General features: G+C 43.4%; 1 protein-coding gene and 1 long non-coding RNA gene across 2 annotated transcripts; both read left to right on the forward strand.

Annotated features, from left to right (window-relative positions):
* Window positions 1-3052: 3052 nt before the first annotated feature.
* Window positions 3053-8165, forward strand: LOC142935013 (uncharacterized). Its single transcript, XR_012947748.1, has 2 exons — window positions 3053-4170; window positions 7131-8165. It is a non-coding gene; the product is annotated as an uncharacterized LOC142935013 (long non-coding RNA).
* A 2132-nt stretch (window positions 8166-10297) lies between these two features.
* LOC142935017 (growth arrest and DNA damage-inducible protein GADD45 beta-like) lies at window positions 10298-12048 on the forward strand. Its single transcript, XM_076079079.1, has 4 exons — window positions 10298-10624; window positions 10830-10931; window positions 11042-11264; window positions 11400-12048. The coding sequence occupies exons 1-4, from the start codon at window positions 10581-10583 to the stop codon at window positions 11511-11513; spliced, it is 483 nt and encodes a 160-aa protein (XP_075935194.1). The 5' UTR covers window positions 10298-10580; the 3' UTR covers window positions 11514-12048.
* The last annotated feature ends 2818 nt before the right edge of the window (window positions 12049-14866 follow it).

Consider the following 14866-nt stretch of genomic DNA (forward strand, 5'->3'; position numbering starts at 1 on the left):
CCGATCGATCCAGACTCCTTTGAGGAAACAAACATTCTAAACGTTATTTTCTTGTCGTCTTGAGGAGAAAACTAACAGAACATGAATTCAGACTTTTTAATCCGCATCATTACGTAGATATGGTTTATTGCCGTTAAATGAGTTTGTTTAGTGTTGATACAGCTGTAGTGAACAGAGACGTGTGTCTATAGGTTGATACAGCTGTAGTGAACAGAGACATGTGTCTGTAGGTTGATACAGCTGTAGTGAACAGAGACGTGTGTCTATAGGTTGATACAGCTGTAGTGAACAGAGACATGTATATAGGTTGATACAGCTGTAGTGAAGAGAGACATGTGTCTATAGGTTGATACAGCTGTAGTGAACAGAGACGTGTCTATAGGTTGATACAGCTGTAGTGAACAGAGACGTGTCTATAGGTTGATACAGCTGTAGTGAACAGAGACATGTCTATAGGTTGATACAGCTGTAGTGAACAGAGACGTGTGTCTGTAGGTTGATACAGCTGTAGTGAACAGACGTGTGTCTATAGGTTGATACAGCTGTAGTGAACAGAGACGTGTGTCTGTAGGTTGATACAGCTGTAGTGAACAGACGTGTGTCTATAGGTTGATACAGCTGTAGTGAACAGAGACGTGTCTATAGGTTGATACAGCTGTAGTGAACAGACATGTCTATAGGTTGATACAGCTGTAGTGAAGAGAGACATGTGTCTATAGGTTGATACAGCTGTAGTGAACAGAGACGTGTGTCTGTAGGTTGATACAGCTGTAGTGAACAGAGACGTGTGTCTGTAGGTTGATACAGCTGTAGTGAACAGAGACATGTGTCTGTAGGTTGATACAGCTGTAGTGAACAGAGACGCGTGTCTATAGGTTGATACAGCTGTAGTGAACAGAGACGTGTCTATAGGTTGATACAGCTGTAGTGAACAGAGACATGTCTATAGGTTGATACAGCTGTAGTGAAGAGAGACATGTGTCTATAGGTTGATACAGCTGTAGTGAACAGAGACGTGTGTCTATAGGTTGATACAGCTGTAGTGAACAGAGACGTGTCTATAGGTTGATACAGCTGTAGTGAACAGAGACATGTCTATAGGTTGATACAGCTGTAGTGAAGAGAGACATGTGTCTATAGGTTGATACAGCTGTAGTGAACAGAGACGTGTGTCTATATGTTGATACAGCTGTAGTGAACAGAGACATGTGTCTGTAGGTTGATACAGCTGTAGTGAACAGAGACGTGTGTCTGTAGGTTGATACAGCTGTAGTGAACAGAGACATGTGTCTATAGGTTGATACAGCTGTAGTGAACAGAGACATGTCTATAGGTTGATACAGCTGTAGTGAAGAGAGACATGTGTCTATAGGTTGATACAGCTGTAGTGAACAGAGACGTGTGTCTATAGGTTGATACAGCTGTAGTGAACAGAGACATGTCTATAGGTTGATACAGCTATAGTGAACAGAGACGTGTGTCTATATGTTGATACAGCTGTAGTGAACAGAGACATGTGTCTGTAGGTTGATACAGCTGTAGTGAACAGAGACGTGTGTATAGGTTGATACAGCTGTAGTGAACAGAGACGTGTCTATAGGTTGATACGGCTGTAGTGAACAGAGACATGTCTATAGGTTGATACAGCTGTAGTGAACAGAGACGTGTCTATAGGTTGATACAGCTGTAGTGAACAGAGACGTGTGTCTATAGGTTGATACAGCTGTAGTGAACAGAGACATGTCTATAGGTTGATACAGCTGTAGTGAACAGAGACGTGTGTCTATATGTTGATACAGCTGTAGTGAACAGAGACATGTGTCTGTAGGTTGATACAGCTGTAGTGAACAGAGACGTGTGTCTGTAGGTTGATACAGCTGTAGTGAACAGAGACATGTGTCTGTAGGTTGATACAGCTGTAGTGAACAGAGACGTGTCTATAGGTTGATACGGCTGTAGTGAACAGAGACGTGTCTATAGGTTGATACAGCTGTAGTGAACAGAGACGTGTCTATAGGTTGATACAGCTGTAGTGAACAGAGACATGTGTCTGTAGGTTGATACAGCTGTAGTGAACAGAGACATGTGTCTGTAGGTTGATACAGCTGTAGTGAACAGAGACATGTGTCTGTAGGTTGATACAGCTGTAGTGAACAGAGACGTGTCTATAGGTTGATACGGCTGTAGTGAACAGAGACGTGTCTATAGGTTGATACAGCTGTAGTGAACAGAGACGTGTCTATAGGTTGATACAGCTGTAGTGAACAGAGACGTGTGTCTATAGGTTGATACAGCTGTAGTGAACAGAGACTAGTGTATAGGTTGATACAGCTGTAGTGAACAGAGACATGTGTATAGGTTGATACAGCTGTAGTGAACAGAGACGTGTCTATAGGTTGATACGGCTGTAGTGAACAGAGACGTGTCTATAGGTTGATACAGCTGTAGTGAACAGAGACGTGTCTATAGGTTGATACAGCTGTAGTGAACAGAGACATGTCTATAGGTTGATACAGCTGTAGTGAACAGAGACATGTGTCTGTAGGTTGATACAGCTGTAGTGAACAGAGACGTGTGTCTATAGGTTGATACAGCTGTAGTGAACAGAGACATGTCTATAGGTTGATACGGCTGTAGTGAACAGAGACGTGTGTCTATATGTTGATACAGCTGTAGTGAACAGAGACGTGTGTATAGGTTGATACAGCTGTAGTGAACAGAGACATGTGTCTGTAGGTTGATACAGCTGTAGTGAACAGAGACGTGTCTATAGGTTGATACAGCTGTAGTGAACAGAGACGTGTCTATAGGTTGATACAGCTGTAGTGAACAGAGACGTGTCTATAGGTTGATACAGCTGTAGTGAACAGAGACGTGTCTATAGGTTGATACAGCTGTAGTGAACAGAGACGTGTGTCTATAGGTTGATACAGCTGTAGTGAACAGAGACATGTCTATAGGTTGATACAGCTGTAGTGAACAGAGACGTGTCTATAGGTTGATACAGCTGTAGTGAACAGAGACGTGTCTATAGGTTGATACAGCTGTAGTGAACAGAGACGTGTGTCTATAGGTTGATACAGCTGTAGTGAACAGAGACGTGTCTATAGGTTGATACAGCTGTAGTGAACAGAGACGTGTCTATAGGTTGATACAGCTGTAGTGAACAGAGACGTGTCTATAGGTTGATACAGCTGTAGTGAACAGAGACGTGTCTATAGGTTGATACAGCTGTAGTGAACAGAGACGTTTGTCTATAGGTTGATACAGCTGTAGTGAACAGACGTGTGTCTATAGGTTGATACAGCTGTAGTGAACAGAGACGTGTCTATAGACACGGTGAACACAGCTCCATGAGATCCACGGAGCTCCTCCGGACTGATATGAACCGGACTAGTGTTTCCTTTCATGATGTCTGGACTTCAACAACACGTACTAAGTCCAATCTGGGGAAGAGTTTCATTCAATCAGAGAGGCTTCAATTATTCATGGAGTATTATTTCAACACATATTGCTTTTGTTGCTCTTGTTGATTTCATAAAATATATATAATATTTATAAAAGTTTCTAAAACTTCATTTAGAAGTTATTTCAACTTTACCTTCATACGTTTAAATGTTTCTTATATGTTTTAGTTTCACACTTTTCAGGCTTTAAAACTTGATTGAATTTGAAGTATTTTAAATCAACTTCTATCAATTATAAATATTTTTATTTCATGTATTTTTTATTTTTATTTTAGAGCTTTCTGTAGTTTTTTGTTTCATTAATTAATCGTTTACAAGTTTCCATCAGCTGATCATTCACTCTCAAAGTACTCAAAGTTTAATAATCAATAATAAAGTATTAAAATCCTGTAGGAACCGGATCAGACCAGCAGGGGGCAGCAGAGCCCTGAAGAGGATTTCATCTCTATTTTACCTTCAACGGCAACAAATAACTTCCTGTTTTATAGATTATGAAATCTGAATAAACTGATTAAAAGGTGATTAATGAAGATGACGAGACCACCAGAGACCACTAGAGACCACCAGAGAGCACCAGATACCAACAGATACCAACAGAGACCACCAGAGACCAACAGAGACAACATAGACCACCAGAGAGCACCAGAGACCACCAGAGACCAACAGAGACTACGAGAGACCACCAGAGACCTCCATGTAGCTCGTGAGTCTAACTAATTCTTGGTTGTGAAATCCAATCACCGTTCAGTCTGTAACCACAAATCAACCAGGAAGTGTCCGCTGTGGCCAATCGGTGCTCGTATCGCAACCAAGAATTTACCTTTAGTAATTGACCTTTAGTAAAGGTCATTAGGTACCCTTTAAGAGTATTGAGACCCTAAACCAAGGTGATGGCTTGATCCTCATCCGTAATTAGTTGAGTCTCAAGGTTTGTTAGATGTGTTAATGCAGAACGTGAGACTGGACGGTGAACTAGTAGGAGAATATGTGTTGGTGTAGGCTTTGATGGTGTTGCCATTCTCTCCCTAGGCTGGTCTTGAATGCGTTGACTGAGGAGGCACTAACTGTTCCTTGACTCAGGCTGTTCCATACTGGTGTTGTTCTACTTGAGAAAAAAGGTTTCCGTGGACCAGGCTGGTGTTGTAGCTGTAGTTTCAGATCGTGACCTCTTGTATTGGTGCTGAGGGATTTTTTGAACATACTATTGCCACATACTTCACAACTTCTGTCAGACTGTACGCTGTCGATTCCTGTCAGTATTTTAAAAGTTTGGACCATGTCGGCTCGTTTACGTCGAAATTAAAGCGTTTGCAAGTTGAGGCTGGCGAGTCTTTCTGGGTATGAGACGTTTGAGAGGCCGTGCACTAGTCTAGTTGCGCGTCTCTGAACTTGTTCCAGGGCATCTTTGTCCCGCTTGAGTTTGGGCGACCAGACGACTGAGGCGTACTCGAGGTGAGGACGTACCAAGGATTTGTACAGGTGGAGAAATGATGTTTGATCCAAGGACTTGAACGTATGTTTGATCGCTCCTAACACTCGGTTGGCCTTGGATACCTGGGTTTGGATGTGCCTGGAGAATGAGAGGTTGCAGTCGATAATTACACCCAAGTCTTCCTCTTCTTGTGTGGTTTGAAGCCGGTGGGTTGTGCCATCATTGTTCCTCATTGTGTATGTGCGTTGTGGGTTGGTGTTCCCGAGGTGCATTGTTTTGCATTTATCTGGATGAAATAACATGCACATTGTTTGGGCCCAAGATTGGAGATGGTCCAAGTCACACTGAAGACTGGAGTGCTGCGTGTCATGTAGCTGTGATATGACTTCAAAGATCTTAGTGTCTTAGAATCAACCAAGAATTGACCAATCGGCGTCTTCGAGCTCGCGAACACTCACGGTGAATGACGAGGACGACCGAAAACGATTATATTCGGCGGTGGAGGACGAGCCGCCTGATTCTTTTTCATCTTAACAACATTTCGAAAGTAAGTCAATCCTTTATAGCTACTGTCAATATAAATTAATTGAGATATATCGACATTTGAATGAATGACCCGTGGCTCGGTAACTCTTTACTAACGATGAAACGCGTCCTAACGAACGTCACCTGTCATCTCTGTATTACATTACAGATAGCGATTTTAGTACTCAGGATACTTAGCTGGTCTAACGTTACTGATATTACGTTTGTGTCGGGTTACTTTAGCGTTAACTAACAGAGTTAACAAACTAACCCGCTTGTTGATTACCGTAGCGAGCTAACGTTAAGTGGGACTGTCCGCCATTACTGTTATTTTACTTTTCTTTTTATGTATTCATTCATTCACAATAAAGTAATGTTACATACAGCATGACAAGACCTAAATTAAAATGAAACAGTACTCTCGTCTGTGAGTTGTAACCTTTACAACGTAACAACGTAACAACGTTACTGGACACCTGTTAGTAACGTTCATTTCACTACTACTCGATTACAATTCAGAGGGAAATATTGTGCTTTTTACTCCACTACATGTAATTAATAACTTCAGTTACCTTTGAAGATCGAGGATACAAAAAAGCTCAGTTTATAATATATATATATATATATTGCATTATAGATACATTGTTAAAGATTAAACTACCTTGATCAGTTGGTTGCTGCAACAGTCACACAGTGGTGAGTATATGAGCATGCTTCATACACTCATATTTTAATGGTGAGCATGTTTTCTGCATCGCTTCCATTAGTCAGTTTTGCATTCCAGCTGTAATCTGTTTTATAACATGATGGCTGGCTCAACACATGAAATGAAAATCTAAATGAAGAATCTATTTTACTAAAGCAAGCATACATGAGAGGGTGTGATCTGTTATTAATGTGACATGCTGCTGCATCACAGTCATGATCACATAGCAGTTGATCCCTCTTGTGTATTACTGCTTAAAGGTACAATGTGTGTAGCATTATGAGGGATATATTAGTAGAAATGAAATATAACATTCATAACTATGTTGTCATTAGTGTATTATCACGTAGTTATTTATTTATTAGTGTTTTCATTCACTTACAATGAGCCCTTCATATCTACATTGATACGTAGATGTGGAGGGTCCGCCGTGTTGACAGAACAAACACTGGTTATAGACGGAGCCTTTCTCACTTTAATGTTGACACGAAGGTATGCTCGAAGATATGTTTGTGAAAATGCAATGTGTTAAACTCAGCAGCTCACGTTTGTCACAGCTCTGCCTCTTCTCTCCTGTCACTTTATCTCTCACTCACCTATCAGCTCATTCAGTGCACCTGTTAGCCTCCCCTGCCTCTACCAGCCACTATTTAAACCCCTGCCTCTCAGTCACTCACTGCCAGATCACTGTCATGTCTACCCGCCCGTTTGGCTCGTCCTGTCCCCACGTCTGTCTGTCTGCCCTGTCTCGGCTCTGCTGGATTTTCCCCCTCGTCTCTTGTCTCGTCCGTGGATTCCCTGTGTTCCTGTAAGTTTCATGTTCTGATTTAAGTGATCATTAAATTCCCGCTTCACTCTACTTCTGTTCTGGTCTGCGTTTGAGTCCTCCATCATGCCCCGTCACTACGTTACCACAGTCTTGGAAGAAGAGGAGTGAGCAGAGCGGTATTCAGCTGTTTGCAATCTGTTTATTAATATTGGTTGTTTTATGTTTTCCCAGGTTCAGCAGGCGTGGCAGGGCACTTGAAAAAAACATGTTGCAGCAGGGTATCCCAGCTCCAGATGCACCCTCAGCAGGACCAGAGAAGCTTCCTGCGGCTCTGCAGAAAGGGCCATCTCTGCATTCTGGCAGTTTGGTTGAGCTCCACCTTTACCTCCTGCCACCAAACACTGCAGGAGAAGCAACTCTCAAGAAGAGACCGCCCGTCTCCTTCCCCTTCTTTTTCCCATCCGTGGGGCTTCCTGTAGTGCCTGGACCCTCACAGGTGATGTTTTTCAACTCTCCCAACCCCAGTTTACCTTCAGCTGTTCCTTACAGTACTCAACAGTACAGGAAAGAAAAGAAGAGATGGAGCAAAGTGGAACCGTCACGAGAAAGTACGTGAAGAAGACAGACGTGATCCTTTGCAGAAAGTGCACCAAAGACAGAAAGCCACATCACACCTTCAGTACTTTGGGAGCTGGTACTGTCCAGAGTCTGACCCTCATTTGAAGAATGGAGGGCGATGCTGAAGAAGCGGGGTTACGGGAAAAAGAAGCCTGTTGTGTGTGTGTGTTCTTTGGCTTTACAACAGTCACTGTTTTAAGGCCGGGGCCGCATGTGTAACATATTGTTGGATATCTGATCCGTGACCATCTTGTCTCTTCACTCTGACGGTCTTGTCACCTGATCAATGATCCCACACCAGTATTCCAATGCTCATAAGCTTCATGTACACAGAATATTCTTTATTATTTACTGTATTTCTGATTATTTAAGTCTCTTCTGTTACTTGTTGTCATCATGATGTTGTTTCAACTATGTAGAAATAGACGACAGGTTCAGATATTTCTGTGTTCTTGATTTCTTCACTTTCTTTATGTTGCACTTTACATAAATAAAGGTCAGAGGATGTCGTACGTGTACAGACCTCTGAGGCAAATTTGTGATTTTGGGCTGTACGAAAATTAATAGACTTGAATACTTAAGTCCTTTATGTTACACTTTATTATCGTCATTTTTGTTGTTTTTCTATAATAAAGAATATAAAACTGACTTTTCTGTGTTGATTTCTTCATCTTCTTCCTCATTATTATTTAGCTATTACAACTTCACTCAAACAAATTACAACTTTGAATATCTACCCAAGAGAGGATTTTCTGAACTCTAAACTATGTTCATAAATAATAATCCTGTTAGTCACATTCTGTGTTTGCTTCATCATCACATAAGCTCCTTAGTTTGGACCGTAATTAATTACAACTTTGAGGTACTTATTCTTTACTTGTGTATTTACATCTCATGTTACTTTATACTTCTAGTCCAATTCACCTCAAAGGCAAATATTGTACTTTCTACTGCACTATTGAAGATTCAGATTAATAAAAGAAAATATAATCAACTTTCCACCAATGCTGTAACATAGGCCGCCTATGGTTATTTTAGTTGCTGACGTACATATTTCTAGTACTGAGCCTTCCACTCGCCGCTTACTCAGCATCTATTGTATTCATACGAGCTTATTGCACTTATTGTATTCATATTAGTTTGTATTGCATTCGTTTGTTTCTGCACTGTACGTCTGCTCTGGTTTATGCTCTTAGATGCTTGTTTAAAGGAGATGCTTCTGGTGACGAGTTATCTTGAATATGTTGAATACACTTACTGTAAGTCTCTTTGGATAGAAGCGTCTGCTACGTGACTGTAATGTAATGATCACGAGTCAAAACGGGCACGAGCAGGATTCGATACCACGCAATTAGGGCGCATTTCGGCTTATTCGTGGTCTCTTACGTAGACTAATGCGCTACACCTTGAGACCACCAGAGACCACCAGAGACCACCTTTAGACCACCAGACACCCTCAAAGTCTCCCATCAACTCACAAACCCTGAAACTATTTTCAGAAACTACAGAAATATAATTTCATTCCAGTTTATTAATCATGTAAAAATAATAAACACTGAGAATCTTCAGGAATCTTTTTATTTGATATTAAACTTCTTCTTCTTCATATTTAGTGTAAAGAGTTCAACTCAGAATGAAGATCAAAGAGAAACATGAATGTTGGATTCTTTCATTGATCAGCTTCATATTAATATGATTTATGATTTATGCATATTGAACATGTGTGGAGGGTTTCTGTCAGTAAACAGACTGAAGTCTGGAAACCCCTGAAGGATCCACTAGAGTCCACCACGGTCTCCCTGGAGCCTCAGACAGACTCTAAGAGTCCCTGAAGGATCCTAGACCCGCTAAAGACCCACGAGACCAGAGTCTAGAAAGACCTGCAGAACCTATCCTGAGGAAAACCCCTAAACGCACCCAAAACCCCCTCAACAGACCCTGAAACCTTCCCAGAGACCATCAGGTCCTCACACAACAACAGCCCCCCTCCGGGACCCGGGACCCCTCCACATCTGCATGAGCTCCAGTTGGGGGAACCAGTTCCACAGAGTCTCAGCGTGCCCCAACATGTCCTGCTGGTTTCACTGCTGCAGTGTCACTGCGGGGCCGCGGGGGGGGGGGGGGGGGGCGTCTGAGACCTGAGACCTGGTTTCACTCTGCAGACAGTCCAGGGGGGGGGGGGGGGGGGGGCAGAATGGCTGCTGCATTTATTTAAAAACGTTGCATCCAATAATATCGACTTTATGATCATGATTATGTTTTATGATGCATGTGTTCCGTTACGTCAGACTTGAGGTCCTGGTCATCTCTAAGCTCCAGAACAGAAACTGTTCTGGAGCTTTATGAACCAACACCAAACTCTAAAAGTGTGAGAATGTCTCGTGACTTTCCCCTCGTGAGTCTCCACGCGCTTATTTTTCCATCTTTTATTTGGAACCCTCCTGTTGCCCAACCGGCTGTCTGTCAGGCCTCCGCGAGCTGCACGAAGCGGCGGGCTCGTGCTCTGTAACGGGGGGGGGGGGGGGGGGGGGGGGGGGGGGGGGGATTCAGGTGAGCAGATTGTGGGACAAGGAGCGGAGAGGAGGGGCGGGGAGGAGGAGCGGGGAGGCCGGTCTGCAAATTCCTCCAGTCGGAGAGAAACTCGGTAAACAAACCGGAGGGTGCGAGAAGAGGAGGTGGAGGAGGAGGATGAGGAGAGAGCGGGGGATTCTCCGAAACCACCCACGTGGGATCACCAGCGTCTGCTGCGCGCTCAGCCAATGAGCGCAGGGTACGGGGGATCTATTGACAGCGGCAGACCAATGAGGTGCGGAGGTGCCGGGCGGGGTGACGCCCACTGCGGGCAGAGAGAATAAAGAGCCGAGAGTCTGAGCTTCAGAGGCAGACAGCTCCTCACTCACGGATCTAACTCTGAAACCGCTTTACCGGACTCTGCTGGACCTCCGTACCGATCTGGATTACCGCTCGTTGGGACTCTGTTCCGGGATTTTAACTGCAGCCTCCTCGCGCTGTGGATAATTTCTTCTGATCCTGGATTTTGTGGATTATTTAACCGACTTCAACATGACTCTGGAAGAGTTCATCGGCTCCAACAGCACAGAGAAAAGGTGAGTTTCTGACGCGTATCCATGCGTAGTTGCGCACTGGCACGTGGTGCAATGATCCCTATAGACCGGATCATGATCCTGGATCACATTACACTATTTATCTGTATTATCACAGTTTATTAACAATAATCTGCGCTCTGAGCCGCTCGTGTGCGCGCGCTCTGCGGGTTTCGGTCACGTTTCTAACCGCCTCTTGTCCCCGCAGGATGGAGACGGTGACTCAGGCTCTGGAGGAGCTGCTGGTCGCGGCTCAGAAGCAGGACTCTCTCACGGTGGGGGTCTACGAGTCCGCCAAACTCATGAATGTGTAAGTTTGATTTGTGCAGCTTTGAACCATGAATACATATTCTTTAATAATAATGATGAGAGAGCATAATGACGCTGACGTGGTCCCGGTCTGCCCCCCTCCTCCTGCAGAGACCCGGACAGCGTGGTCCTGTGCGTCCTCGCCACCGATGAGGAGGATGAAGACGACATCGCGCTGCAGATCCACTTCACGCTGCTTCAGGCGTTCTGCTGCGACAACGACATCAACATCCTGCGGGTGTCCGGTGTCCGGCGTCTGTCCGCGCTGCTGGAGGACGACACCGGGGACGGGAACGGGAATGAGCCCCGGGACCTGCACTGCATCCTGGTCACTGTAAGTCCACCGAGCCCCCTCTACCAGAACACAACCTGCTGATCGTTAGAGTTAAATCATCACACATTGTGACGTAGTGAATGAATAAATGATGTGTTACCGGAAGCCTCACCGTCTTTCTCTTCTCTGTTGCAGAACCCTCCGGTGCAGCCGCTGCAGTCTCCGGCCCTGCAGAACATCAGCAGCTTCTGTGAGGAGAGCCGCTGCAGGAACCAGTGGGTTCCGTGTCTGCAGATGCAGGACCGCTGAGCCGAACCGGGCCGAGCCGAACCGAGTCAGACCGCTGCAGGAGCGGTGAGAACGAGTGCAAACAGTCCAGACGGCCGAGCGTCCTTCTGCTGAAGACGAGTAACGGTGTTTGAGTGGAGAGACGGACCGGACCGGACCGGGGTGTTCTGATGCCCACGTGGTTCATTGAGTTGGCCATGAGGCGCGTGTGGTACTGGTACCGGACGGCCTCCCGTTAGAGGACGGGAGGACTGTGCAGGTGGACTCTGCGGGTCCTGAATCTGCAGAGCGGGGACGTTTTTGTTATGACACGTCACGTGAGTGACAACAGCTGTGATGTCACGTGACTACTGAACCGACAAGAGAACGAACTGAGGAGCTGCACGTGACGCTCAGGACTACCTGAGCTGCAGGTGTTTCTGCTCACCTGTCCGTGATGTAACCGGACGTGTGACGACATGTTTTTATGATGCCCTGTTATTAGTGACGCAATGGAGTTCCACATGAGTATTCATATATGAGCTGCTTATTTAAGACATTCAATAAATGATTGAAGGAGAAATTATTGATTTCTGAGTGGTTCGTGTGAGAGAAAGTGAGTGTGTGAGAGAGTGTGTGAGTGGGAGTGAGTGTGTGAGTGAGAGAGAGAGAGTGTGTGAGTGGGAGTGAGTGTGTGAGTGAGAGAGAGAGAGTGTGTGAGTGGGAGTGAGTGTGTGAGTGAGAGAGAGAGAGTGTGTGAGTGTGTGTGTCATCACGGTGACGACTGCAGCCACAAACATTTAAAACAAGATGGAAGTTGAAATGCAGTGTGAAACAGAAAATAATATGTTTATAATAACTAATAATACTGTATATGTTTAACAGCGGGTGACACTCACTATAGTGCAGACACTGTTTAGTTCTGGTTCTGTTGGTTCCACTGAAGGAAGATCGTTTCATAGCTCCTTCCGGCGTTTTAGAACCCGTAGGAGAACCACAGGGATCCGTTCTCGGTCCTTCACTGTTTTATTTCTATCTGCTAACTTAAGTCAAATCTGTTTTATTAGTTTCTATTTTAATGTCAGAAACTGGATCATCATCTTCATCTTTAAACTTTTGGACAAGAAGTCATAATATCATAAGAGTCCTGCATTCAAGATGTTACTTCAGTAAAAGTACTCACAATGCAGAATATTGTAGTATTGATGCATTAATGTGTTCACCACTTTAAAGCTCATTTTAATGACTTTATATAATATATTATAATACATCATCATTGATTAGTTGATTATATTTAGTTTTAATCTGAATCGGCAAAAGTAACTGAAGCTGCCTCATCGTAGTAATATGAACTGTGAGAGGTAGAAAGTAAAGTACAAGTACCTCATAATAGTACTGAAGTACATCCTGATCAGATTACTGATCACACTTTTTAAATGCTGCAGAAAGACAAGATGTTTAATAATAATAATAATGTCTGTAGAGCGTGCTGACGATGCTGCAGGATGAATAGACGTTACATCAGGACGTCTTCACACCGTGTGTGTGTGTGTGTGTAGACGGCAGCATTGTTACTGGTGGGTCTTGTAGCAGATTCTCTCTGCTTTCAGGCACCATGCTAAGCTAGGCTAACCCAGTACTGAGGCCTACCAAAATGGGACATACCCTTTAACATGATTTAGTTTAGTAGTTGATGGTTCAGAGGACGTCGTCTGTTTCTGACTCAAACATCTCAAAGATATAATACATTGAGTTATCTTCCAGGTCCAGCTTGCTGTCCGCTGTATTAACAACCATTAAACAAGGAGCCTCACATTATGACATGAATGTCATCAGAACAAAGTGCAGAGACCTGAAAGACCCGAAAGACCTGAAAGATCCGAAAGACCCGAAAGACCCGAAAGACCCGAAAGACCTGCTGCCTCATTTGCATTTCAAATGAAGACTCGACACTCGATTCATCTCCCAACAAAAGAAATCCTCCGACGTCAGAATGTTCTTTTAATTTGATATTTGTTTACAACCTGACGTCTTGATGGACTGAAATCCTGCAGACGGGATGTCCTGAAGTCAGTGATCCTACCCCACCCTCCACACACACACACACACACACACACACACACACACACACACACACACACACACACACACACAGGTGAGTTTCACCCGTCTCTCTGCACCAAAGACTTCCTGCTTTCATTCTCTAACTAAAGAAACTTGCTGATCTCTGAAGACCTGATTTAATTAACCTGCAGGCTTTGTCGGCGCTCAAAAGATTTAATTTATTAAAAATGTTGACTTTAAGTATTTTAATTATGTTCATTTCTTGTGTAACTTCACTGCGTACGCTCAATGTAAAAGCTCATTAAATACAATGTTTTGCTCTCATGATGAGTCAGTGTGAATTTATTCAATAACTGGTGACAACATATCTTCTTGCATATTAGTCTCCTTTTGGAATCTACAGTTTAGAACTATTGTCTGATTAAATGAACATTATATTTCATTACACACATAGAACTCCTCAAACATTCAGCCTGTTCTTGTGTCCTGAGATCAGAGACTCTGATTGTTCTCCTAAAGAACAGAGAACAGAACATTCTGAGCTTTGTGTTGTTTTGTGACCTGTTGTGTTTAAACTACATTCATTAAACTGCTCCTCACCTGCATTTTCCCTTTTTGTCAAACATGTTACCTGATGAAACTTTAATAACTAAAAGCATTTATTTTTAATATTTAATATTAATAGTTTTTCAATGGGCAGAGTTTATTTTCTTCAATTACTCACAGGTGACTCATTTTATAAAATATTGTAATTAGAAGTTTACAGAACAACACTGAACTGCAGATAGTGTTCACAGTAACAGAATAGAACAGAATAGAACAGAATAGAACAGAATAAAGCAGAATAAAGCAGCATGTTCTTTGTTATTTTTGGGAGTCACATATTTGTGTAACGACAGACAAAGAACACAGTTCCTCCAGCTGTGTGTTTGTGTGAAACCTGCTGAGCCCTAAACTGAAGCTCCGTGATGTCACATCCTGATGTCACATCCTGTTATATCGGCGGACTGCGCCTCATGACTGAAGCCACAGGCGTGTTTGTTCTGGCAGCCGTCCCGTCCTACAGGGCCCGAAGATACACAAAGATACTCTCCTTAACTAAGAAAGATACTCTCCTTAACTAAGAAAGATACTCTCCTGAACTAACAAAGATACTCTCCTGAACTAACAACGATACTCTCCTTAACTAAGAAAGATACTCTCCTGAACTAAGAAAGATACTCTCCTGAACTAAGAAAGGTACTCTCCTTAACTAAGAAAGATACTCTCCTGAACTAACAAAGATACTCTCCTGAACTAACAACGATACTCTCCTGAACTAACAACGATAC

Source organism: Anarhichas minor, unplaced genomic scaffold, assembly GCF_050575085.1.
Source record: "Anarhichas minor isolate MPS153535 unplaced genomic scaffold, ASM5057508v1 ptg000070l, whole genome shotgun sequence".
NCBI classification, from domain to species: domain Eukaryota; kingdom Metazoa; phylum Chordata; class Actinopteri; order Perciformes; family Anarhichadidae; genus Anarhichas; species Anarhichas minor.

Bases quoted from the DNA above. Each gene is read 5' to 3' on its own strand.
- LOC142935017 (XM_076079079.1), top strand. From the start codon at position 10,581: ATGACTCTGGAAGAGTTCATCGGCTCCAACAGCACAGAGAAAAG. The intron at 10,625-10,829 runs GTGAGTTTCTGA...TTGTCCCCGCAG, and splicing joins TCCAACAGCACAGAGAAAAG to GATGGAGACGGTGACTCAGG. The intron at 10,932-11,041 runs GTAAGTTTGATT...CTCCTCCTGCAG, and splicing joins TCCGCCAAACTCATGAATGT to AGACCCGGACAGCGTGGTCC.